At 31.7% G+C, this 27,891-nt stretch overlaps 1 protein-coding gene across 1 annotated transcript in view; it reads right to left on the bottom strand.

The window, feature by feature from the left end:
- Window positions 1-12,859, bottom strand: part of LOC111058114 (uridine-cytidine kinase-like 1) — a 105,197-nt gene extending 92,338 nt beyond the window's left edge. Inside the window, exons 1-2 of the mRNA XM_039429473.1 lie at window positions 12,738-12,859; window positions 9,439-9,548 (exon numbers count right to left, since the gene is read on the bottom strand). Of these exons, the coding sequence (XP_039285407.1) occupies window positions 9,439-9,548; window positions 12,738-12,838 (211 nt within the window). The 5' untranslated portion in view covers window positions 12,839-12,859. The remainder of the gene's footprint in view (window positions 1-9,438; window positions 9,549-12,737) is intronic.
- Between the last annotated feature and the right edge of the window lie 15,032 nt (window positions 12,860-27,891).

Genomic DNA, 27,891 nt, shown 5'->3' with positions numbered 1-27,891 from the left:
GAATCCTCAAGTATCTCCGTTCTAGTCTCCCTTTCAACTCGCAACTTTTCCATTATAGTCTTATTCTCAAGATTTGCGTCATTCAACATTGTCCTTGAATCAGAATTCACCTTTAGTGAAGCGTCATAACTATTCAAAAGTGCAGTTGTAATTGGAATAAGATCCACAACAGCTTCATTTGAGAATCTACGACAAAATGAATTATTTTGAATAGGCACACGTTATTTATTGCGCTAACTGTTTCTAGCGCGCTTATGCTAACATTACAAAAGTGCATGAGTTACTGCAGTTGAATGTGCACTGAAACAATTTGACAAATAATAGTTCATGAAGGAACAAACTTGGACAAATAAGAATTGATAAACAATTGGATGATGAGAAGATTTGTATCAAAGTTAGGTATTGAAATAAATGACTATTAAACATGATTTGAATAAGTTGAACAGTGAATAAATTGAATAAGTATTAATTAAATTGAATGAATAGAATTTGAATATAAATATTTGATAATTAAGTAAATTTTCTGAAACTACAGTTGACTAACTGTCAATATGTTTGAATAATGTCATAAGTAAAATTGATTTCAAAGATAACAAATTCTAAATAACTAATATTGCTTGAAAAGATAACATAAGCTTGATTATCTGCTTGGTAACACAAAAGAGTAAAAATGTAAGTTGATATTGAAAAGACAGTCGGTCTCAACATGAGATAAAATAGATTGAGATTGCCAAATCAAAATGACAATAATTAAGATCTCAAGACATACGAAATATTATCATAGCTGAGATAAACACAGACAATAACTGTGATTGCCGTGTATGCTGTAGAAGGACAGATGAATCCGCCTTATTGAAAAATATAAGAATATGTAAATGTTGAAATGTCAATATGCAATCCAATGCTGAAAACCAGTGAGTTCAAAGATTGCATTAATCTAAGCGGACTTGGGATGCAGGTAAGTAAAAGCTTGACCTAGTTAAATTGTGAAATGCTAAGAATGTTGTCATAGCATTGAAGACATTCAAAGGACGATATGCGTAAAAAATAGATGAAGTGAACTAAAGTGACAAATTACATTAACAAATGCCTTTGAAAAAAGGAATTACAAATACGTGAAATTGAAAAAGAATGTGACTCATCTTTAGGACCATGAAAAACGCCGACCAAGAACGTCTCCTTGACTCCAGTGAATCCAAGAGATAGGTTAGCTCTCCTGAGCCATCATGTATCCAAGAAAGGATCGTGGTGTTAGACCTTAATTGCACTGCAAGGCCATTGTACAGTTGGGTCTTAGCGCCTTCACAAGACCGTAGAGTTGGATCTTAGCTGGTTACAAGATCAAAATGTTGAAGTATGAATGAATGATGAAGTATAGAAAAATATGATGTCGTACCGGTGACCAAGTAGCGGCGTGAAACTGTTGCTGGCGCGATTTGAGACTGAGCGCACATGTAGGTTAGGTGTGACCAAAACAATAACACATATTGAAAGTGGATACAAAAGTTCAAAGATTACCGCAAATCGATGTGATTATCTAGAATTTGGAATTGTTCATAAACGATGAATGATGAAGGTCACTAGTTGGTGAACACAGTGCCGTTGAAATACATTAACTCCTGTTAATGCCACGAGAGAATTTACCTATTCTCTGTCGGGAGTGCCGACGAATGATTGTTGAAATACATTAACTCCTGTTAATGCCACGAGAGAATTTACCTATTCTCTGTCGGGAGTGCCGACGAATGATTGTTGAAATACATTAACTCCTGTTAATGCCACGAGAGAATTTACCTATTCTCTGTCGGGAGTGCCGACGAATGATTGTGATGAAATATGAGAAAAAAACAGTTCCAAATTCACAGAAATTGATTGAAATACATCACTGTGATGCCACAAGTGAACAAGAGTTCCAATATAGATGGATGAAGCTTGAAATTCATAAGTTATGAATTTAAGATGCAAAATGACCACGAGGAACCGAAGTTGAAATGTTCAAAAATTGATAACTTGATAGAAAACGGAGCGATTCCGGAGATTGATGGTCTCGTTATGACGAAGATGACCGATGAAACCATTTTAACACAAAATTAAAACTTGAATAGGTGAAAATTGAAATAAAACTTTAAATTGAATGAGAAGACATTATGGACCAAACTCAACGCTTCGGTGACGATGAGAAAAGACAAGGAAGTAGGTTAAGTTACCACAATTTCCGGTATAGCCACATGATGACCAAGTAGAAAAATAAATGCTAGCAGCAAATACAATAATCCAATTCAAATATTAAATTGATAAAAGCAACAATATCCAAAAGCAAATAATAAATTGATAAGATACTAAAGATCAATGAGGCTGTTGACTGTGTCCATGTAAGCCAACGACAAGAAATCGATATTTAGATCGATACATGACAAAGTGTAACCAACAAGAGGTGAACTGAAAACAACATCCGAATGATGATGCCAAAGTGTGGACATGAGATCTAACAATTAATTGAAAGAGCGTTAGCAAGTTCTCAATTTTTAACCAAGTTCAAAGTTGTTGCCAGTCTGTGGGTTTGTTTGTTTGTTTGTTTGAATGTACTGCAATAACTTTGGAAAGAGTTGATCGATCAGCTTCAAATTTTTAATACTCACTCTTCACACCTTTTTACAGGTCAAGTTCGTTGAACAACAAAATATTTTACTCACCTTTTTCAGGAAATAAAAGTAACATGTCTACCTTACTATTATCCTTCAATAACATACGTGTAATATTAATAATACAAATTCTGATGGCAGTTTGCTCTGACGTTTGTATTACTAATTTTACAAATATGAATTTTGATTCTGAACCATTCACCCATAGGGAGAAATCTATGAAGTTCTATGGATTCATATAGGCCTACAGCTTAATATTAATAGGAAAGCAATTTGATGCTCCTTTTCGAAAGATAATTTGACAGTAGGCTCCACTGGGAAATCCTATTCAAATTTTAAAAAATTAAAATTTAAAATCAGTAGGTAGCTTCAAAATTTTGGTCTTCCATCTTGGTTCCGCCACATTGAATCAAAAATTTTCTATGGGACGGTTTTAATACAAGATTCAAATAAAGAATTTCAAGAGACAATGAATGGTGGAAATCGCTCATCAATATATCAAACCGTTCAAAGATATTCACATTTTAGTGTTGAAGTTTTTGGATATCTGTGATATAGAAATTCTGCTCGCCTAGAACAGGATGGATTATTAATCATCTTATGATATTCTTATTGATATTCTTATAATGATATTCTTATTATTATCGTTCCCTAACAACCTATGTTAAGCGTTTATATAGTCGCTGCTGAGAGAGATTTCTGTGTTAGATATATAACCGAGTAATACTATATAAATACTACCTATATAATAGTACTATATTCGACTAAACAACAAGAGACCCAAATGAAGGGATTCAAAATATAAAAAATGAAAAATGGGAATGCGAAAAATATTATAATAATTGAAACTCCAGAACATATAATTTAATTAAGATACATTTATGACATTAATAATTTTCTGAAAAACATCAATAATTGGCAATAATAATTCATCAATATAGCACTAATCGTTTTAATTTTAGATTACTCTCTCCTGGGTTATTGAAATCTATGTAGGAGATTCCTCAGTGATTGCTGCATCATCTGAGAAAACCCCGAGTGAAAGTGAGCTCTGTTCGAAATTAAAAGAATGCTCAAGTATAGAGATTTAGAAGAAAACAACCATTTCATTTAATGTTCATTGAAAACGACCACATCAGTATTTCACTTTTTGTGTAGTTGAGAAGTTGATATTGTGGTAATTATTCATATTGAATGAAAAAGACTAAGAAATTGTCAAAAAACCACAGATTTTTCTTAATCAGATTAATATGTGGTTTTTTGACAATTTCTTAGTCTTTTTCATTCAACATCAGTATTTACTCATGAATTACCGGTAGCGTATTGTTAATGTATTAAGATTTGAGAAGATAATATGAGAAACTTATTGGTTTTTCTCTCAATGATTGTAATGGACGGCTAAATTGCTCTTAAATAATTATAAAAAAATCACAGTCTATGTTTTAACTCGGATTTTCTTTTGTTTGTCTGTATGTAACGCAATTACGGCCAAACGGGTTGATAGAATTCGATGAGATTTGGCAGGAATATTCCTTTTTCAACTGCGCGTCGATGTATACACACACAAGGTTCTTTGAAATTTTGCATTTTAAGGATAATATGGAGAGAAAAAGAATTCCTCCATACTCTGATATCACTATACATATATATCATCTACTCTGAAGATAGGATTAATCAGACTATAGAATTATTCATAATCAATCAGCTGACAAGTGTATTACACAGATGTCTGGAAAAACCGTGCCAATTTCTATAAGGTCTACAGTTTCAATCAAAGACCTTAACCCTTCCACTACCAAGCGGGGTAATTGGACTACCCCAACCCACATTTTCCCCATTTTTTTGTAGATAATGTTGTTGTATTTCATTGAAACCTTGAGTACTTGTTAAAAACATATCACTTTAGTTGTTTCTTCTCATAAAATCATTTCATTCCTCTTATTTTTTCAATTATTAGCAGATTTATCCTTGAGGTAACTCTATTACCCCACTTGGTATTCCATGTCATGCAATTTTTTGGTATATTCCATCCATTATCGGAATGCATAAGATATAAATTCTATGTCCAATTATCATTTTTTCGCTAAACCTGATTCATAATGATCACTTGAAATCTAAATTTGAAAAAATTGCTTCTCTATAGCCATAATTCAATTATTTGACAACATTTCCCCTACATCTATTCGATAGAATGCTCAATTTTTTTGTCCTGTCAGTTTTTGATTGAAAACATATTTTCCAACAGAAAAAATTTATTTTTAATTATATTAAAAGCTTTTGTAATGCATTTCATAGATGAATTAATGGAAAAAATATAGAATAAAGATATAAAACAGAAATCTTGTTGGGGTGACCCAGTTACCCCAGTTGGTATTCCGTGTATGTGAAGAAGGTTGGTAGTCCAAGGGTTAAAGAGATATGCATCTTTAAGGTCTTTGGTTTTAATACCTTGTTTTGCAGTCATCCTATTACATTAAGCAAGCAATTTCTGTATTCTATCTGTTTATATTTTTATATCTGGTTATTTATGTTCAAGGGATCTCGAAAACGGCTCTAACAATTTTCACGAAATTTGGAACATATATCGTAGTAGGTTTATGATATAAAATTTTGATTGCACTAGGTTTCATCCCTGGGAAAACTCACTGAAAAACATGAAAAGGATAACAATAATTCATCCTTTGAAAGAAAGATGATAATTTTGTCGTCTGTCGAAACAGAAGATGCGTGTGTGGGAGAAAAACAGAATTATTTCCAGTTGTGTAATCAATCAGCGAGGAATATATAGAAATTTTAATCGACTTGATCAAAATAATCTGATTTGTTGACATGATATGATAGCCCAGTCAATGAAGGTCCAAAAAAGCAGTTTCGATCCGAAAATTAAATAAAAGCTGAATTTCCCACCATCGATAGAACCCTCCCAGAGGGTCATTCTCCCAAAAGTCCCAAGAAATCCCCTCGGAGCTTTCCGCCCCAGTCCCCTAAAACATGAAAAATGCAGGTAAACACGGGAAATCAATTATCTCTGTAACCATTGATTAGAAACAGTTCTATTATATGTCATTCGATTCGTTACATTATGGACAACAATAAAAGTTATATACATTTTTCCAATAAAATAAACAGTTTTCTTGATAAAATAATATATATGTAAAAATTTAGGGGGTTTGTGATTTGATTTTTTTGTTTTCTTCGATTAACTTCGAAACAAGTAGTTTTAAGGGAAAATGAGCCAAATAATAAATGTAGCCACTGTCATTGCAAATCCATTGATGTATATTGTTATGTATTTGCGATTCGATTTTACGCTGTGGAAGGGGAAACAGTCGACGCGGAACGGCGCGGCGGCGCGGCTGACTCTCTTAGCCATAGTAAACAGCAAACTGGAAATCAATTATCTCTGTAACCATTAATCAGAAAAAATATGTCATTCGATTCGTTACATTATGGACTAAAATATTAGTCGTATTCATTTCCTCAATAAATCAAACAGTTTCCTTGATAAAATAATATATATGTAAAAATTTAGGGGTTTTTCGATTTAATTTTTGTTTTCTCCGATTAACTTCAAAGCAAATAATGTAAAGGAAATTAGACAAATAATTAATGTAGCCACATTCATTGCGAATCCATTGATGTATATTGTTATTTATTTGCAATTCGATTTGACGCTGTGGAAGGGGAAACAGTCGACGCGGTACGGCGTGGCTGACTCTCTTCACCATAGTAAACAGTAAAATACAGTAGAAGGCCTACTGCTTTCTAGTTGCATCTTATTCACACTATGGCGCTCGAAACAATCAATCTTGTCTATCGTTTTGACATGCGATGAAACTAATTTTTCACATTTTAATTCTCTAAATTCTCTAAAATCATTTTGTTGTTATATATGTGCTAAATCATGCATTCTATGACAGACAAAGAAATCGATGTTGATTTTCATTGTATCGCTTTGTATCAATGTTAGTTACTTGCACTGTTTGCAATTCATCACTATTCTCTCAAGAATGAGTTTTTTATGAATTTCATGATCTGAAAATTGAAATTCAAATCCTATTTGGATGACGTTCACATTCCACTGTTTTTTTTTACAATTATTGTTACGTTGAAGAGTGAGACAATTCAATCCATTTGGAAGTAAAAGGAAATCACAGTGCGATTTGAACAGTGACTTTGAAATTCAGTTGCTCAATTCATTTCGGCTTGATACTATCATTTGTAATTATAGTTGATCAGAAATATGCATTGTATATAATGTTTATATTTCAGTTTGACTAATCTTTTATCACAGTCTCGCTTTCATTCATAAACATGATAATCCTAAATACGTTGATTACCTTAAAGATATAGCTTATCTTACGTCGAACAATGTACAATACAAACAATTTTCATTAATTTACTATTATGATGATCATTGGAATTTCTGCCTGTGATTGAGAAAAAGTCATTTTATGAGCCTTGAAATTCGTACCTAAAAGAAAAAATTGCATTATTGCTAGAAATTTTGTTATTTTTACTATTTATTATAGGTACTGTACATTGATTTTTGTGATTATAGAGATCAACTACTTTATTCTGAATCAGGATAAGGATAAATAGGGAAATTGTGAGATGGGGATAACATCCATAGTTACATAGCATCAATTTGAAAGCTCTGATAATAATGATTTGAATGGAACTGCGATTCTGGCTTGGTATTGCCTCTTCATGTTCAGTGAGAATAGAAAGCTTCAGAGTAATTCGTTCTCACTATAATTATGTGATAATTAATATTGGTGATATTTGGTAACATTTGTTAATATTTGAACCGAATGTGCAACAAATTAATCTACTTTCAGCTTGAAAATTTTCAACTTATCAGGAGTACAGTGTTATCATATAGTATCACAGGTAGGCCCACCCTTTTATTTATTTTTTGTTCACGTGATCTAATGATATTCATTCCATTATCAAGTGTTTAAATTATAAAGAGTGATGAAATAAGATAAAACACAAGAAAAGCTATGAAAAGAAATTTTGAATCTTCATTTTTCACAAAATAAGGATAAGATGAAGGAGTCGGAATATCATGAAACTTCGTTGAAAAACATCAATCTGAAACTAGAGTTATCAAATTGTGTTACCTCTGACTCGTATGGAGAAGGCAAACTTCAAATTAATATAATAAATTCTGTGAGCAAACAACGAAATCCTGATTTTTATCATGAACATGGTTAAATCAAAGAAAATTGTAATATTTTTTTAGAGTATTGAAAAGTGAAAATCTATATACAGAGCATGTCAAAGCAATAGACAAAATTGATTGTTTCGAGCGCCAGAGTGTAAATGAGATGCAATGTAGACAGCAGTATTATTCTGTTTACAATGGTGAAGGGAGTCAGCCGCGTCGGCTGTTTCCCCTTCCACAGCGTCAACTTGAATCGCAAATACATAACAATATAGCCTACATCAATGGATTTGCAATGAATGTGGCTACAATAATGATTCATCACATTGTTCTTTAACAATTTAATTGAAATAAATTTCATCATATCATAATAAATTTCACAGCCATCAAATATATTATTAAATGTTCAATAAAAATGAAAAATATATTTTATTCAAGTTCAATTCTACAATTCCTTTCTCTAATTTTAGTCTAATTGTTTTTTTATTTATAATTTTAAACTTCCTCTTTTCTATCAATTCATAAGCTACACCTTTCCTTATTCATAACCCATTCAAATCTTAAATATCCCGTTTGTAACCGCCCCCTAAATACCCCATAATGTCCCCTGAATCTGTACCCTTTTTCTCTCCATCCGTCTGCACCGCGTAATCTGTGGTCTCTGCTGCTACAATTGACTCTCCCTGCATACTCTGTGGTCACAGGACCGTTGGATTTCAAACTGCAGTATGCTCGGTTGAGGAGGGGAACTCAGTTCCCGAAAATTTCCCCCATTTCTAATGCAAGTTTTTAAGTGTTTTCAATCTATTTATGTCTTATGTCTCCTGTTTTAGTGTATATATATATATATTATGGAAACAATAATTCTTGCTACTGGACAGAGCCATGCACTCCGCAGTGACCGACATAATTGCAACACCAGAGGCCGAATAAATATTGACCTTCCACAACATAGTGAGATTCCCATCTCAAGTTGAGAATACACTCCTATCTACACTTCCTTAAGGAGATGAAACAGTATTTCTTGGGGAGACCATATTAAACCATAGCGGAATTTATAGATGAAAATACATTCCAACATCGGAGGACATGATAGAGTTAAAATTATGACGATTCCTTGATTCATGGACCGTAGCGAAGATATTTAAAAAATCTAATCCACAAGTCCGAATTCTTCAATTTCTTCCTTTGAGAAAAAACAAAAAGATCAATGCTTATTGGTTAACAAATTTCATAAAGCCTAGGCCTACGTTAGAACATAAAATATTCTGCTAAAATTGATTCAAGAGTGAATTCCATTTTCGTTTCACAAATAGTTTGAAGGAATCAAAATTATATGCCATAAGGATATTGTATTACTAAGCGCAACTCAACAGGCCCTAATAGTACCTAACATTTCAGGTTACGTACTTGAAGAACACTTTCTGATGCTTAGGAACATACCAAACTAAAACTCACAAGAATTGTTACCATACAAATAACTCACACACAGGTCAAAGGCTAACGTGAGAATCTCCCTAAGTAAAATAATCATGAATTGTAATTGTAGAGTAGGCTAATTAAATTTAAAAACAAAAAACTGGGAAGTGAAAATATTAAGTTACCTATATTATTTTCTAGTTTTACCTGCAGATGGAGGCCGAGGTGATGGAGGAGGGGTGGCATCGAAGAAATTGCCACTTCGTTTTTCATCATCAGCGAAAATAATTTCTTTGATCTCATTTTCTTCTGCATCGCTAAGAAGGAAACATCAATCAATTGAAAAATTATAGATATATGTTTTTCAAGTTATCAAAATTAGAAAATTCGAATAAACTGCACTTTTATCTTGATAAAAAACTATGCAAGTGCAAACTTGTTTCAGATTTAAATTAATTTAGCAGTAAATAGCCACATGCTAATTTATTCTAGATAATCTTTTAGATAGTAGGCTATGGAATTTTAATTTAAAAGTTATAAAATGAGTTCATTCGTTTTTAGAAGTGTTTTGGATGAATAAATTAGCTCTCACAATGAACACACAAACAATAAAAACTATTAAAATATGGAAAATATCAAGAAAAAGCAAATCCTTCATCTTGAACAAGTTTTGGGTACAATTAAAGAGAATCAAATCATGTGCTTAAAAACGTGGAGATTTGGAACACCTACGACCTCCTTATATACCGTGTGTGTATATATATATATATATATATATATATATATATATATTATATATATATATATATATATATATACGGTATATTATAAGCTTATAATATATTATAAGAGTCTGGTTGAAAGGGAGTCCAATGAAAGATGAAACAGTCAAAAACCATAGATTCTACATAAAATTTGAAACAAAAATGCCCAGCAACATTTTCTTATATCGACCTTAGTTTTGAGTTACCAGTATATTAATTTTTCAATAGTAGTACCGTACAAAGTACCGTAGTAGTTCAAAGTAGGAAACTATCAGTGAAAATCTAATTCTAAGGATATGGTTGGAATGAGAAAGAAATTTCAAATAAGATTTTTATAATTTGTTTGTTTGCGCGGTTTTGAACGTTTTATGAACGTTCAATAATAATCAACTGTTAGTAATATTAACTGTTTGAATTTTGGCTTTGAACTTGACAAATATACTTTTTCAACTTTGATCACTCATAAAAATCTAAAACGTCAAGCTAAGGAACAAATTATAAGAATCTTATTAAAAATTTCTTCATCCTTCCGATCATATCCTCAGAAATTAGATGTTGCCTGATATTTTTCTAGTTATTGATGTTTTAAAAAATATTGAAAAATTGATATCTTAAACTTTGGTTGATTTAAAAAAAATTTACTGGACATATTTTGCGTTGAAAAAATCATTTGAAATCTATGTATAAGGTCTTCGGCTTGTAGGCTACACCTTTCTTTTGAGTAACACTCTGTATACATCAGTGAGCAAGTAAATTTTAGTTTTTAGTAGCCTACCTAACTTAGGGCCGGTTTCCGAGCTCGGGATCTATAAATTCTGGACTTACAGAGTCCAGGACTAAAATAAGCTCTCGGGCCTAAATCAACTTTCTGAGTCACGGGTTATGTTCTAAACTCCGGGGTCTATTAAGTTCTCGACTTATTTGAGTCCAGGACTTTAACGCAATAAACATGAGAGAAATTCCCAATATTTTGCTGTTATTGCTGGCATTAGGCCTATAGAAAAACAGCTGATTGCAGTGGGATAATTCAAATGCTCTCCAAACTGTTTTGTAACAATTAGGCTATTTTGTGAAAATACGTTTCAATTTCTTTGTATTGTGGAGATCTATAAATTCAAAGCAAAAACTAACCTTTCGAAACATGAATAGAAAAATAAACATTTCATTTTACGTTGTGCTATTATTTATCATTGATCCTTGCCATTGATTTTGGAATAAAAAATTTAGTATGCTACCTATTGAGTTGTAAAACGTATTTGTTTTGAAAAAAACTGAATAATAATTTATTATTATCAACATGTTGAATATTCCATTGATTAATGATATTTACATTGGAAGATGTGAATATTATTCCAAGGCAATCCTTGTATTATTTTCCTTGAATATTTCTAGGTTATGTCACAGTCGTGAAATAAGGTTAGTTTTTTACGCTTAATATTATGAAGAACTATATTCCAAAATAAACTTGCAAACTATAAATTATGAATTTATTTGGACTAATTCAAATAATTTAGGTATTTAATTAAATTTATTTTGCTATTCATCTACTCCAAAATAATAACTGAATTGTGTTTGCTCAGTTAAGTCTAGAACTTAAATTTAAACCTTACCCCAGTTGAGGGTTTAAAATCTTGCTGTTTCAAGTTCTGGACTTAACGATTTTTTATAAATCCTTGACTTAGAAAGAGGCGAGAATCTAATTCAAGTCCTGCACTTATAAGCCCTTTACTCAGAAAGCGAAATTATAAACCACAGGGTCTAACGTGATCTCTAAATTCCAGGGTCTATTTAAGTCTTCGACTACGTTAACGCTCTGACTCGGAAAGCCAATTTTCTGACTCCAGAGTTTAAAGCTGGTTGAAGTCTAGAACTTAGCTAAATGCCGAGCTCGGAAACCGGCCCTTAGTTTTTGAATTCACCATATAGATCCCACAAGTGTAGGTAATGAAGAAGGTACCTATGTAGTTTAACTCTCAACAAAATTTTTAGTCTAGATATTTTTTGAAACGTTTGTCTGCATTTCAACTGAACCTAGATAAGTCATACAGGTACCCATACCTAGTGGGTATACAGGTACCCATTTTATATTTACGGTGTTAGAGCTGATTATATCAAGGAGAATATACCAGCACCCATTAATGGTTTTTATAATTATTCATTGAATGTTCACTATTCAAAGTGATAATAAAAAAGAATTTAGTATTATCCTACTAAGCTTAGTACTTTAAAGTTCCTTGACCTCCTCATCATAATTATACTGGGCAATCTTTATTCATTTGAAAATCACCTGGAATTAAAAAGAAATTTCAACTCAAGAATTAGTTCTAAAACAGCAAGTTTCAGCTGCTTCATCTTTTTTAAATGCAGCCTAAATATTAGCATTGTTACTTGTTACCTTTCTTCGTTCTTCTTTTTAACAATTACATTAGTTATAGATAGCAGAATTACTTAGTTTATGAAATATGATTAAAAAACAATAATTCAAACGTTTAAAACAAAATAATCAAATAAAGTAGTAGTAATACCTGTCTTCTAAAAATAATTAGTTATAGTTTCATAATTAGTGAGGTTAAATTTATTCTGAAAACAAGCCACGACATGTGATCTCCCATTGGCAAATATCTAGTAATGACAATAACTTATGAATTGGTAAGGTATATCTTATCTTTTATTTCTATTCAGACATGTTCTCTAATTATATAATCAGATAATTCAATCAATGATTTAAAACTTGAAATTTACCTTTCCGAACTAGCTGAACTTGGAGGATCGAACTGTTGAAGCATCGCAGCCATAACTACGATCAAAAAAGTGGGTCGACGACAAGCTGGGTTGATACACATTTTACACCAACGACAAAGTGGGCTAACGACAAATGCGGTCAGCGACAGAGTGGGTCACATTCCTGAGCAAACCGCATAATTATGTCGTGTCAAGAGGTGACAAATGTGGTCGATTTTCATTCCTGCAGCTCCCGACAATTGCGGTCAGCGACAGAGTGGGTCACTTTTTATCGATATATTGAAATGTTCGATTTTCACTTCTTCATATCGATTTTAAAACACTCGTAAATTCGTTTTTAGGATTGGCAGCGCTGTTCCTGATCTTTCCTTTCCATTTTTCCATGTTGTTTGTTGTAAATAGCTTGTCAAATTATAAGAAATGTTACTAGTAGTTCTGTGAACAGTAGACCTCGTGCAGCTATAACAACATCCCAACCATAAGCACATCCACACTGATACACTATTTATTTGATCAGATCATGCTTACACAAGATTTAATTATCATATAACACTTTCCGGAATCTAGCGCGAGAAAACCAGAAGACATCTAGGCACCCAGACAAGCTGTTATAAGTTCTTTGCATCCTATTTATTATATATTATATACCCCAACACATATAATTTAAAGTGGGGTGTATATTTATTCATTGAAAATTCATTGTTGAAACACCGCTGATTTATGTTGTTACATTACAATACTATATTACCAATATTCTAATGTTGCATTCAATCTTCATTGTAATTAATAAGTTTCCATAATATGTGAAATTTGTTGCATAATTAGCTGTACTGTAATTTATTGTGTATTCATGTATAAAACATAATGTATTGTAACTTACTTGAATGAATAAAATTTGAATTGAAAAAAAATTGAATTTAATATTTAATAGTGCATAAAAATTGCATTCAATGAGACATGCAATTTATAGTCTATACAGCTGTTAATTTTTTACCAAGTTACATTGAGATATTGAATTGCATTGGCATGCAATTTATAGTCAACTTGACAGCTGATTTATGATGAATAATTCTATAGTCTGATTTTTACTCTAATATTGAAGGAGGCTCCTTTTTCCTTTTACATTAGGCTATCCTTGAAATGCAAAATTTCCAAAAACCTTGTAAACCGTGTAAACGCACAATTTAAAAAGGAACATACCTGTCAAATTTCATGAAAATCTATTACCTCATTTTGCCATAAATGTGCAACATATAGACATTTAAACATTAAGAGAAATTCCAAACCGTCAACTTGAATCTTAGACCTCACTTTGTTCGGTTAATAAATACTTGTACCAATAATATCACTTCACTTATATGGGCTACTATACTTGATCAAAAAAAAAAAACCTTTAGTACTTTTATTAGAAACTTAAAAAAAATTTAGTGACCAGTTTTGACCATTGGTCATTTTCAAGTCAGAATAATGTTAAATGAAAACGATAAATATTTTAAAGTTTTTAATAAAAGGGTACTAAAATTTTTTATATTGTTTGTACCAATGTTTATTTGTATCCATTGTGTGATCATTTATTGCATTTGTTGACATAATTGACAGAAATAGAAATACAGTATTTTCTAAGGCTTATTAACTGTAGGTTTAATTTGTGATTTGAAAATAAAATTTTGTTAAAATTTCAATGTGCATTTTATTCATTGAATTTTTTTACCAGAATCTAGAATTGAGTACCGTTTTGGGCCAAGAACTGCACTGGAATGGTTACCAAATCTTCACTATATTATAACAAAATGTATTTATAACAAACATCTTCAATACCAAATGTAATATTACATTTTCTCGATTAAAATCGAATCTTCAATTCAATATTCCAAAATATTAAAAAACTTGATAGCAAATATTGGTGTAATCGATATGCGGACTTAACTTTTAACCGGGAATTTATCAGATGCATTTGTGTTGAACATTCTACTGTGACAGAGTTCTATTTCTGAATTAATAAATAATTCTAAACAACATAAAGGGTGAATAAAATTTCAAAACAGTTTTAAAATAAAGTTTTATTGAGTATAATAAATGAAACTTGTAAACTTGTATTTTTTATTACTTGGCAATCAATGCTTGCCAAGCTTCAATCGACCAAAGCTTTGATGGTTCCCCACTTAGAAGCTCTAGGCACTTGTCTCAGGCATTTCTCTCAAATTTTTTAATGGCTGGCTTATGTTACGAGTGTTTGGCTGCTGTTGAAATTTTCCTAAATAATTGAAAGTTAAGATGTTTTATTTGTGATCTAAATGTTTTTGTAAAGTTTATTGATGTTATTGAACATATGTGAAATGTAGATTTCAATTTTTCATTTTGTGTTGAATTTCTCGTTTAATGTTGAAAGCCATAAGCCTGTTTTGAAACCTGTAAACAATAGATAAGTATTCTTTATTTATAAGTTATAAATTCTGATCTTGATTTGAAACAATAATTTCTGAGTTTTTGTGAAAGCTTTTGAATCTATTCTGATGAACAGATCAAACATATTTGTAACCTCATTCATGTTCAATCTATATTTTTTGGTCCATGTATGATTATTATTTGTTCTGGTGTAAACTGAAATTCTTGAATCATTTTTAAAAATTAAAACTTGATTTGCCTCCGAACTGGATTTCTCATTCATAGGCATTAGATCTATTCATGATTTATCAAGATTTCAGTATATTTGGAGCCGATGACTTTCCTTAGGTGTGATAGGTGAAAGCTATCAAACCAATTGGATAAAATTGGTAGCATGCCAAATGGTACGCCCTGGTGTGGGACTGAATCTCCAAATTGTCCAAAATGGTACAATCTGGTGGGACATTACCAAACATAAAATCCCTAATTATAAAAAAAAAATTATCAGTAGGCTAGAATATTTTGATGGATTGTGAATGGAGGAATACTGCTGAGTAGGGAGTCGATTTGAGATCAGTCAGGTTCTAATGAGTAAATATTTTTTACGCAGTAGCAAGATGGAGAACAATAAAAATAATGAAGTTTTATCCAGTCAAAACATTCAAAATGTAGATGAAGAATCTCAAGATTTAGACCTAACCTTAAACAATGACTCAAATGATAGTGTAGCTGTAAGTGAAAATGTTTCAAGTGGGGGAACATCTACTGTCCAATGGGAGAGCCAATTGACTGTAAACAGAGATGACCAATAGAATTTACACACGCAACTAGTCACTATTTTAAAATTGCTAATACTTTCAAGTAATGCGCATGCGCTGGATCAATCAATCAAATTTACAAAAATTGCTAATATTCTCAAGCATGAGAAACGATCAACAAGAACTTATTATGTTGTATATATTATGTTATGTTATTATATGTGTAGACTTGGTTAGACGGAAGTATAGTTCGGTCCTATACTAGTAGTTCTGTGAACAGTAGACCTCGTGCAGTTATAAACCGCAGCCTCCTCATATACAGTACATCAGAGTATCCTCATATACTGTCCATCAGAGTAAATTCTATCCTGTCTTGTCATGTAGGCAAGATATCGGTGTGAAAACGGCTAATGGCTGTTTGGGTTGGTGTATCAAAATTTCTAATCTCCTTCAAGACATACTCTGGCAACAGGACAGCCTGAGTTCAAAGCAGAGAAAGTTTGAGAGCCAATACCATGGTATTTTAGTTATTAATTGCATGCGTTATTGCACGCAATCAATAGTTCATTTAATAGTGCATAAAAATTGCATTTAATGAGGCATGCAATCAATAGTCTACACAGCTGCTGATTTTTTACCAAGTTGAGATATTCAATTGCATGCGTCATGTCATGCAATGTATTATAAACCACTCAACAGCTGATATATGATGAATAATTATTCTACAGTCTGATTTTTACTATAATATTGGTGTACTAAGGAGGCTCCTTTTTCCTTTTATATTATCCTTGAAATTTCCAAAAACCTTGTAAATACGTCGATGCGTAATTTGAAAAGGAACATACCTGTCAAATTGCATGAAAATCCATTACCGCGTTTCGCCATAAATGTGCAACATATAAACATTTAAACATAAAGAGAAATGCCAAACCGTCGACTTGAATCCTAGACCTCACTTCGCTCGGTCAATTATATATCTGTTGGAGAATTATAGTGAGGCAGTATATGATTAACATTGGTGTTGCCATCCAGTGTTTGATAGTGCTATTCTCTCCTAGCTCCGAAACATTGCCATATTATGGTTTTTCAATGATCTAGAAATATAATAATTCAACAGATAGAATTTCCATCTAGCTGTTTACCCTGTTGTCAATATTTGTAGTAGCAGAAGTCTTTGGGGTGAATTACAGCATTTAATTTTGATTTTCGTTTAATAATAATTTAACAAAAATGAACACTTAATATTACATCAGACACTCCCAAAATCCAGCGTTTATCGGACTTTCCTTAGCTCTCTCAAGAACTTATTGAATAATAGCCATACTGTATTTCATAAAATCAAAGTTTTGCATTCTAAATCAAATATTAGAACATTGTCTATTCCAGCTAGAAATATGTATCATTGTTATAAGATAATGAATCAAGGTAATTTGGTAATTTTAACCGAATGTTAAAATTTGGTTCAGCTGAGGTGTACAAATGCTGCTTTCCCTAAACGCGAAAAACTCAACCACATGTACTCCACACCATCAAAATCCATCTACTAAATTGTGATAATGATAACTTATGTTCCTGTCCAAGAATAAATAAAAAAGAAAGTGTTGAATATTTAGAGAGGCTATAACAATACATCCTTATCTAAAGGTGGAACAGTCATATTGACAACATGTGCAAAAAACTGAAATTTATAATTTACTAATTTCATCAAATCAAACAACTAAATAATCTAAGAATAACAAAGCTAATCTACTTCTCACATGCTCAATCTGTATTATCGAATGGCATTCGGGCTTGAGGGGGTGCTTTGAATGTACATTTCAAAAAACTTTTTATTATCCAAAACACCTTATTAAAACTATTTTAGGTAAACCTCGACTTTATCCAACTAAATATTTATTCAACGAGTTTTAAAGTGTTAACAGTCCGTCAATTATGTATTAAAAACCTCATAATTTTCATTAGAAATAATAAAGATATTTTTCTATTCTATGAATCAAACCTCAATTTACGATCTTCCAGAAATAGGTTTGAAAATATAAGAATAGATCTTAATGTTTGATGGAGACAATACTTTTACCTATAGTGCGGTCCACGTTATAATGACAGTATTTGATCTACTTTGATGTTGCTATCCTTGTCATCATTCAACAAATCAGTTAGTACTATCATTTTCTAGCTCCGCAACGATGCCAACTCTGTTTTTGACTGTGTAGAAATATAATCAATTAAGGCGGAGAATAGGCAACGCTGTTCTTCTATCTTTATCCACTGCCATTATAACGTGGACCTAACTATAGCTAATAAATTAATCAATAAAATTCCAGATTACCTTACGGAGCATATTAATCGAAATTCTGTTACATCGCTTAAAAAAAGAACTATTGAATGTATAATTACTAGTAAAATCGAGGACATACTCTCTGAGTGACTCTTATCTTTGTTTCAATAGTATGTTTGCCATCTCTCTCTCTCTTTCTTTCTCTTTAATTCTTTCTGATCTCCTTCTTTCTCTCTTTCTTTCACCCTCATTCCACTTATTCATCATCTTCTTTTATTAAATATTATATTATATAATTTATTATCTCATCTTTTGTAAGTTCTTAATGACTCATATTGAATATTTGTATTAGCAACTCTCACCTGCGCATAGGATTTTCCTTGCAGGTGATTGGTTTCTTATATTTTTGATGAAAGTTTTTATTTGTATATTTATTGTTGTTGAAGAACAAATAGATAATTTTTTATTTGATTTTTTGATTTGAAAGGCCTTCGAAATAACGCCGAAATCTGCGTTTGTTTTTAATACTGTACAAATTGTTAGAAAACGTTGAATTTTGGCACAAAGGTTCATACAAAAAAGGTCTATAAATTTTATGATGAAAAGACTTGAATATTTCGCTAATGATAAGCTCAAAATGAGCGGCTTTTATACATATTTTTCCTTTTTTCTCAGCTTTTTTTATTATTTTACTAGCTGTCAGCCTCGCTTTGCTCGCCATTACCGTCTAGTCAGACTGGACCCCCAACTGTATCGTCCAAAAATGAGATCAGCGAGCTCGCTTTGCTCGCCTGCATTATTCATTTAAGCATGCTTCATTCCATCAGAAAGTCAAAGTACTTGCACCAAATATGCTACCCTATCGTGGGTGAATGACCTCTCCAACATTCAGTCTCAGGGTGGTCATTAATTTCGAAGCTTTCTCCTCAATTTTGAGTACCTATAATATTTCTTAGTAGACCTATTTAGCGTTTCCAGGTATTATAGACAACCAGAGGATCAGAAAGGACAGGCCCATTGTTAGAACGCATGCATGAATGCATAATTGTGAATGGGTAGTTTGAATGGCATGTGGTAGAACGGCAGGTTTCGTGGAATGACGACCAGCACTTTTCAAGCATGGTTCTTTCAACCAGGAATGTTAGAAAGTTGAACATGTGGTAATAATTAAGTATTTCGACGACCATGTGACAAAACTAGAATGTTCAGAGGTCAATGACTTAAATTTCAATTGAAATTCAAAATCTTTTGTAATTAAATAAATAATAAGATATCATAAGTTAAATCACTTACATCACTTATTCCATTTAATAAAAGTCACTAAAAATTGGTAATTTAGTATTAGTTGGCCTAATATAAATTGTATTTGAATACCGGTACTTCACATTCTCATGAGTATTAGATAGGCTGCTTTTTATAGTTTAGGGTAGTGCACTAAGAATAATTATGTATAAAAAGACAATGAATATATAATGTTACTAAGTCACATTTGAATTTGATTTGATGTATTCATCCTTATTCTTGTATTACTTTTGATGTAAACTATGTATTTAGCTCTTGTTAATTTGATGTATTCATTCATATTTATGTATTACCTTTGATGTAATTAATGTATTTTGCTTTGATGTATTTATTCATATTATTGATGTTTTAAAAATGTAAATTAAATCTTGGAGAAAAGTATTAATTACTGTAGGTCATTTTCATGAATCAGTTTCATAGCTGACAGTCGGGGAAAATATTTTTTATTGAAAGAGCTTCATTTTATCACAAACTCTAGATTATTTATTATTCCTCTGAAAGAGAACTGACAGTAAGAAATAAAGTTTGGAGTAGAGTCCCCAATATTGTTTAATACTGGAAAGATAAATAATATTGGCAAGTAGTGGTGGTAGTCACAAATCCCGTATGAAGAGGAACCCCACACATGAGCGACAGGTTGATGCATTAGGCTATATATGGAGGAACGAGAACATCCCAAGCCAGTCTGGAAGAATTGGTCATTGAGAGGTGTCAAGTGTCCTGTGTTGAAGTTTTCTCTGGGATTTGCAGACAACAGCATCAGATATCACAATTCATAGGAGAGTGATGTGATCAAGCTACAGTGAGTCTTATCCTCAGTTTTATTTTCAACACATAGTCTACTAGAATTTCAATTATTGATTTGTGACTCCACTAGCCAAAAATAACAACAGCCTTCCAGTGTCCTTTTTAAAGTAGGGTTTAATCAATTAGCGATTTCAGAGGAACAGTTTTTTATTCAATTTTTAGATTCCAAATTTATTCTAAAGTAGTCTTTTGAATTTAGTTTTGAACATTTCTTTAAATATATCAACTTTATTGATAATTGTATATATCGATTTTAATTCATTTAATAAATAATATTCTAGTAATTTTTGAGATTTCATCAAACTTATTCAAATTCATCAATTGATTATATTTTTGATTCAGTTTAGTTTTTGAAGTTCTTTCCATATTCCATTTTATTCCATTTGTAAGGCTTCTCAGCACTATTTCATTTTCATTTCATTCAGTTTAATTTGAATTCTCAATATAATTCAGCAATAACTTATTGATCTTTTGTTTTATTCAACAAATCCCGAATTCACGACCCAGAGTAAGAGTTTCAGGTTAATTTTATTTATATTTTACCATTTTCCTGGTGTTTATCTGGGAACTATCATTTCCCAGTCGAAAAGACTGGGTGGCGCCCAAAAGAAGCCATATATATTGGCAGATTATTTATTGAATTTAATTAATTAATCCTTATTTGATAATTTTCCAAATTTTGAGTTACTTTACTTAAAGAGCAAGTTGACAGAGAGTTCATACTGAGAAAACGCAGAAAAGCTGAGAAAAACGTTGGAAAAACACTGATTTTGGGCGCATCTTTGATGAAATATTAAAGTCACCTCATCACAAGAATTTTAAACCCTAGCTAAACCTCTGTACCAAATTTGAGCATTTTCTGTCTATTACTTGATGAAAGAACTGAGAAAACGAATAAAAACCGCTAATTTTGGGCGTATCTTTGGCGTTATTTCAAATTCCTTCTAACACAACATTATTACACCCCAGCTGAGCTTCTGTAGTAAATTTGAACATTTGCTGTTCAATTGTTCTCGATGAAGCTGAGAAAGCGCAAAAAACGCTGGAAAAACACAGATTTGGGCGTATCTTTGGCATTATTTCAAATTCCTTCTAACTCAACATTATTACACCCTAGCTTGACCTCTGTACTAAATTTGAACAATTTCTGTTCATTTGTTCTCGATAAATCTGAGAAAAAGCGAAACAACGCTAATTTTGGGTGTATCTTTGACGTTATTGCAAATTCCTTCCAACACAACATTATTACACCCTAGCTGAGCTTCTGTACAAAATTTGAATATTTTCTGTTCATTTGTTCTCGATAAAGCTTAGAAAACGCTGGAAAAACTCAGATTTTTGCTTTTTGGAAAGTTTTCCAAATCCGTTCTTAGTGCGCATAACATACTGAACATACCTACCAAATTTGAACGTTTTTGGTCCAGTAGATTTTTAGTTCTGAGAGTGATTTAGTCAGTCAGTGAGTGCCATTTCGCTTTTATATCTATAGATAGACAGCAAGGCCTATAGTATGTGTTTGATATGTTCTATGCTATATTACTAGTAGTTCTGTGAACAGTAGACCTCGCGTAGTTATAAACCACAATCTCCTCTAATACTGTCCATCAGAGTAAATTCTGTCCTGTCCTGTCGTGTTGGCGAGATATCGGTGTATAAACGACTAATGGCTGTTTGGGTTGTATCGACAATGCTAATAAATTGATGCAAACAGCTATGCTACTATCATCAAAAGCTTACCGAGTTGAAAGCAGGGAAAAGTCGGGAGAAAATACTTGCCTCACTGCATGCAATTAATAGTCCACACAACAGCTGTTTTTCTTAAGTTACATTGATATATTAAATTGCTTGCAATTTATAATCCTCTCAACAGCTGGTCTATGATGAATAATATTCTACAGTCTGATTTTTACTCTAATATTGGCATATGAAGGAGGCGCCTTTTCCTTTTATATTATCCTTGAAATGCAAAATTTCCAAAAGCCTTGTATATACGTCGACCCGCAATTTAAAAAGGAACATATTTTTTGTCAAATTTCATAAAAATCTAATACCATGTTTCGCCGTAAATGCGGAACATAATTAATTATAAACATAAAGAGAAATGCAAAACCGTCGAATTCAGGAGATTAGGTTAGGGAAATAACAAGGTTTTTGGAAATTTTGCATTTCAAGGATAATATAAAAGGAAAGAGGAGCCTCCTTCAATATTAGAGTAAAAATCAGACTATAGAATTATTCATCATAAATCAGCTGTCAAGTTGACTATAAATTGCATGCCAATGCAATTCAATATCTCAATGCAACAAATTTCACATATTATGAAAACTTATTAATTACAATGAAGATTGAATGCAACATTAGAATATTGATAATAGGCTATAACTATTATTGATAGGCTAATAATGATAGGCTACAACTATGCCATAGTAGAACTCTAATTATCCGATTTAATTGAGACTGAACTCTAGTTGGTTAGGTTAATTAATATTCTGACATATTGGAGTTCACATTTTTTTTTCTATCACAGAAAAATAGGCAGGAATTCAAGTAATATTATCTTTACTGAATATAGTTTTTAAAATCGACTTTTAACTCATAACCAAGCTACATTATATTGAGACAATATAATTTTCGTGATATCTCTTTAAACTATTGCTGTCTTTTTTAATAATAAGCAATTGTAATTCCACTGAAGTTTATAATTCAGTATTTCTTAGAGTTCATAGACCTATTATTCAAAATGAGATTATTTTTCATAGAAATCCTAAAAAAACAATTCTTCACTCACACCGACTAGCCTAGCCCAATGTTAGTTGAAAAGGTAAGCTTGAGTAGGCCTAATATGGACTTACTAGCAGTTACCCGTGCTTCGCTATGGGGAACATGACAGAAAAGGATTTTTTATTGGACTGATATTGGTATTGGCTTCTGATGAATAAAAACTGTATGTTGTAAAAAAATTGACATATTATCTCTACTATAAGTCAAACAGGCTTTTCATTTGATAATTGAGTGAATGAGACAGCAATCGGACATCTGAGTCGGGGGGAAAAATATTAATGAATAATAATAATAATAATAATAATAATACATTTTATTCCCATTAATATACAAATAAGCAATCTAATCAATAAAATTTACACAATACTCAAATACAATTTATGAAATAAATAAAAATTTTTACAAATATAAATAAATTTCATTTTTTCGGAAATTAACCTACTCAACTATGGGAAACCCATGTTCTAGAGCAGGTGTAATAGTAATACATTAAGTTTAGAGTGGGGGTGCAAATAACCCCTGAGAAAGTGAGCTTACAAATATTGTTCGAAATTTATGTTTCCTATATTATGCCTTTCAGTTGTTTGATCCAGTTTTTAATGGAGCATTTAAATTTTCTTGAGTTTTCTATTATCTTGATGTCACAGGAAGTAAATTGTGGTATTTTGGTGCTAGGTGGTTGAAGTAGTGTTGTTGGTATGTTGCCTTCCTAGCCACGTTCGTGATGAGAAGGCTTCTATTCCTTGTGTTATGACAGTGGTTTCTGTTTTGAAAGCTTTCTGGGTTTTTGTGTAGTCCGCAAATAATTTCTAGGGAGTAGAGTTGTCTTGCGTCCATCACACCAAACCCATTGTAGAGCTGGTCTGACGGATAACGAAGAAAGTGGCTTCTGCTTGATGATTTTGATTATTAGTTTTTGCACTTTTATAAGGGGGTCGAGGTGAACGTAGTTTGTTCCTCCCCATCCTACAATTTTATAGGTACGCAAAAACTGAACTAATAATGTGTTTGTCCATCAGTTCGCCGTGCAGCTCGCCATACAATATTTGGCTATCCATCACAAGTGGAAAACACGCGAACATGAATACAGAAGTATGGGCCATTTTTTATTTGATTAAATTCATGTTTTGAACAATTCATTGTTACGAATGACAAATTGATAGGAGCTTATAAATATTTTCTAATTCAAATGAAATAACTTCTGGAAAAATAATGATTGGATAAATACCAATATTAAATTATTGTTGACAAGAACTCAGTACATCGACAATTCATTCAACTAATTCGGTACTGATAAAATTATAATCATTTTTTTATTGATAACCAATTTCATCAACTAATCATAAACTGACAGAAAAAAGTAATTCAATTTCCATGAATTCAATTAATATAATTATATAAATCTAAAGTGTAGGTCATATTTTATCTAAATTCACAAAGAGTTCGATTCTTGTTGGTAAGAAATCATTGTTATTTCACAAAAAGATAGGATAAAATGAATAGTTGCCCTTCCAGGGGGAGCTTTGACAATCCACAAGACTCATTTTTCATTTACATAAATATCGAAAAAGAGCATAGGACCTTATTTTTTTATTCAGCTTGCCAAAATACCCCTCATTTCAATATTAAAATTTTCGACTGACTGTACAGTGAGTCAATCATTCCATCAAGGCTTGAATAATTTTGAAATTTTAATTAAATAAAAATGGCAGAAAATAATTATCATGTAAATATCAACACCTTTAATTAAAGACATATTAACTGCATGCGTTTTCATATTGCCGATACAGCATTGATAAAACTGCATACGTTTATTTAGCAGTCTCAAAAAACTGTTCTAGCTGAAAAATTGATAATCCAAGCCACGTGTAGGCCTATACATTGCATCAGGAAAACGAAGTTCCAAACTATGATTTTCCTAAACATATGTTTTTGAGATAATTTCTTTGATGCAGCTGTTTCACATCCACCATTATATTATACAGAGTTTATGAAAATAAAAATATTTATTGACTACCAAAACAATACTATTATTATATTAATCATAATAATTAATTATCAAAACAATACTTTCATTATATTAGTAATAATAATATTATTAAACATATTTATCCATTATCAGAACAATATTATTGAGGTTAAGTGGAATCAGGTAGAAAGCAATAGTAGAACAGATGTTCTTTTTTGAATTTCTATCATATTATTTTGTTATTTTCAATGATTACAACATATGTTAGAATATCACATGTCAATAAATAAACTATCCCATTTCCATATGGTGTTCACCTTACCATGTTCATAACCTTACTTAATAGGATCCTTTTTCATCCTTTGAAATCCTTAGAGGCAAAATATCTAAAAATCCGTTTTTAGTGCGCGTCTAGCATGTTTGAAGAATATTTGTGCAAAGTTTCAAGTCTGTAGGACAATTAGTTTGAGCTGTAGTGTGATTTTACATAACAATTTTCGAAAAATGCCCTCTCCTGGACCCCCCTGTGCTCCTGATCGAAATTTTTCTGCATAGATCTAATTATTTTTCGTAGCTGAACAAAAAAGTTCCTCATGACTTTGCTGTACAATGAGCGGTTAAAAAGTACAAAATTTTGGGGGGCCCCAGCTCCCTCAGGGGGGCAAATTTCTGAAAATCCTTTCTTAGTGGATGTTTTCAGGCTACCATAAACAATTGTGCAAAATTTCAAGTTTTTAGGCTCAGTAGTTTGGGCTGTGGTGTGATTTCAGTCTGTTGGGGCTTAGCCTTTTATAAGTATAGAGATTAACAATAGGCTAATGAATTGTATTTTCTATATAGACCTATTGTAGGCCTACATTGCTAATATATTGTATACTCAATATTTTCAAAATTGAAGAGGAAGAAAAAAAAGTGTCCATAGCCTACTATAAATTTAATCCTAAAAGACTAATCTAAACATTGAAAAAACAAGTTTTATTTTCTGTAGTGGGACTCAACCAACGAGCTATTATAGTAAACTATAGAGCGGCTGAGTGGCCACTATTCCTGTTACGAAGTGAACATTGGCAGCAATGACAGAGAGAGGCAAGTAGCGGCGGGAAATTTGAATGGCCCTATTGTTATAATGGGAACTTGCATAAAATACAAGGTGCAAATCAGTTATATTTAATAATAACTACATTGAATTTTCATTGAGCATTTTAAATGTATGTATTACAGTTGTTATGCATCCATAAAATTAACTATTTGAATTACTTTACTTGAAGCCTCAGTTACATTGTTGTGTAATATTACATTTTTTCTCACATTGTAAACAAGATATGCCTTCACCGAGTATGTAAGGGTGGGAAAATGAAAAACAAGAAATGATCGTACTGGTTTTGATAATTAAAACAAAACAATAAATTATTTGTACAAAATTAGAATTATAATTATAAATTATGAAATAACAATAAAATATGAATATTTCAAGGGCTACTCGCTTGGCTGCTAGTGAAGATTAAATTTGTTGTGGTTATGGAAAATTTAAAACAATGACTCAGTAGTCACCTACCTTTATGATAATGGCCCCCAATTTGGCATCCACTGGTTAATCGCGACGTTAATTATTAATGAAAAATAAATAAAAAAACTGATCTAATGAAGTGGGTTCAGATCCCTTCTTATTCAATAATACAATTCTCTTTAAACTGCCCGAACTGTGACAGGAAAACTGTATTATAAAACAAGAACAAAATCTATCCCCTTCACCAGAACAGCCGGACTTTACTCACAGTCCTAACGAACGAGCTCACACACCACTAGTAAAATTTTGGGTATTAATATATAACTCAGTCAATGCCAAACATGAAGCCATTTCAAATACATATTTTTATCAGTCGCACAAGCGAGCACGTTTGTTATGAAAAACAAAAGAGAAGCTACAATAATTTTGATAACAAGTGAAATAAACAATCTTTCTGTCGATGACAAAACTGTTCAAAGGCAGAAACACCGTTCATTAAACTTTTCGTAAAATAAAACTCTAAAATCCTGATCAATATGAGATAAATATATGAATCATATATATGTCCCATATGACCAGGTGACACATCACCCATCCCGCTGAAAGACTCGTCCCTGAGTCTGTAGTCAAGAGGGGAACAAAAAAAAATAAATAATGATTAAACAAAATAATATACTCGGGAAACAAACGTGTGCCTGATTGACTTGATAATGCTACTATACATTGAAATCAAACTTTTACATAGAAAGGTAGGTTACTCAAACTAAATTACAAACATTCAAATCAAATTCAAAATGAAACTATGCTGCACAATAACATTGATTATATATGAAACTAACTTTCAATATTATACACATTAATATACATGAATATTCAACTTATTATGAAAAGAAAATCTCAATTGACAATAATTTATTTGTGAATCAACATTGAACTACTTCAAAAGCTGCAATAAAAATCGAAGAAAAAAAACTTTATAAGTACATTATGACTCATAACTATATAGTCAAGAAAAAAAACAATAAAACAGTTAATCCATCAAAAAGTAACTATATAACTCCTAACTATCGATTATATGTATCTTGGGTTGTGCTACCGTTACAGCAGATAATTTACACACATACAACTTGATGCCTAAATATGCACAGAATAAAGTTAAAAACCCTAACCAGCCAAATAATATATAAAAAACAAAACTAGAGGAATTTACAACATCTCCCCAAGAATTTGGAAGATCTACTTTGTGAAATATATCTGACGATATTACGTCTTGAACTGTAAATTCCGGAACCTTTATATCTATATCAGTTTTTAAAATTTCGCTAAAATTAACAAAATTAGGATTGAAATGCGGTTGCAAAACATCA

Source organism: Nilaparvata lugens, chromosome 5, assembly GCF_014356525.2.
Source record: "Nilaparvata lugens isolate BPH chromosome 5, ASM1435652v1, whole genome shotgun sequence".
NCBI lineage: Eukaryota > Metazoa > Arthropoda > Insecta > Hemiptera > Delphacidae > Nilaparvata > Nilaparvata lugens.
Note: the sequence above shows the minus strand (reverse complement) of the source record. Positions and strands in the feature narration are given on the sequence as shown.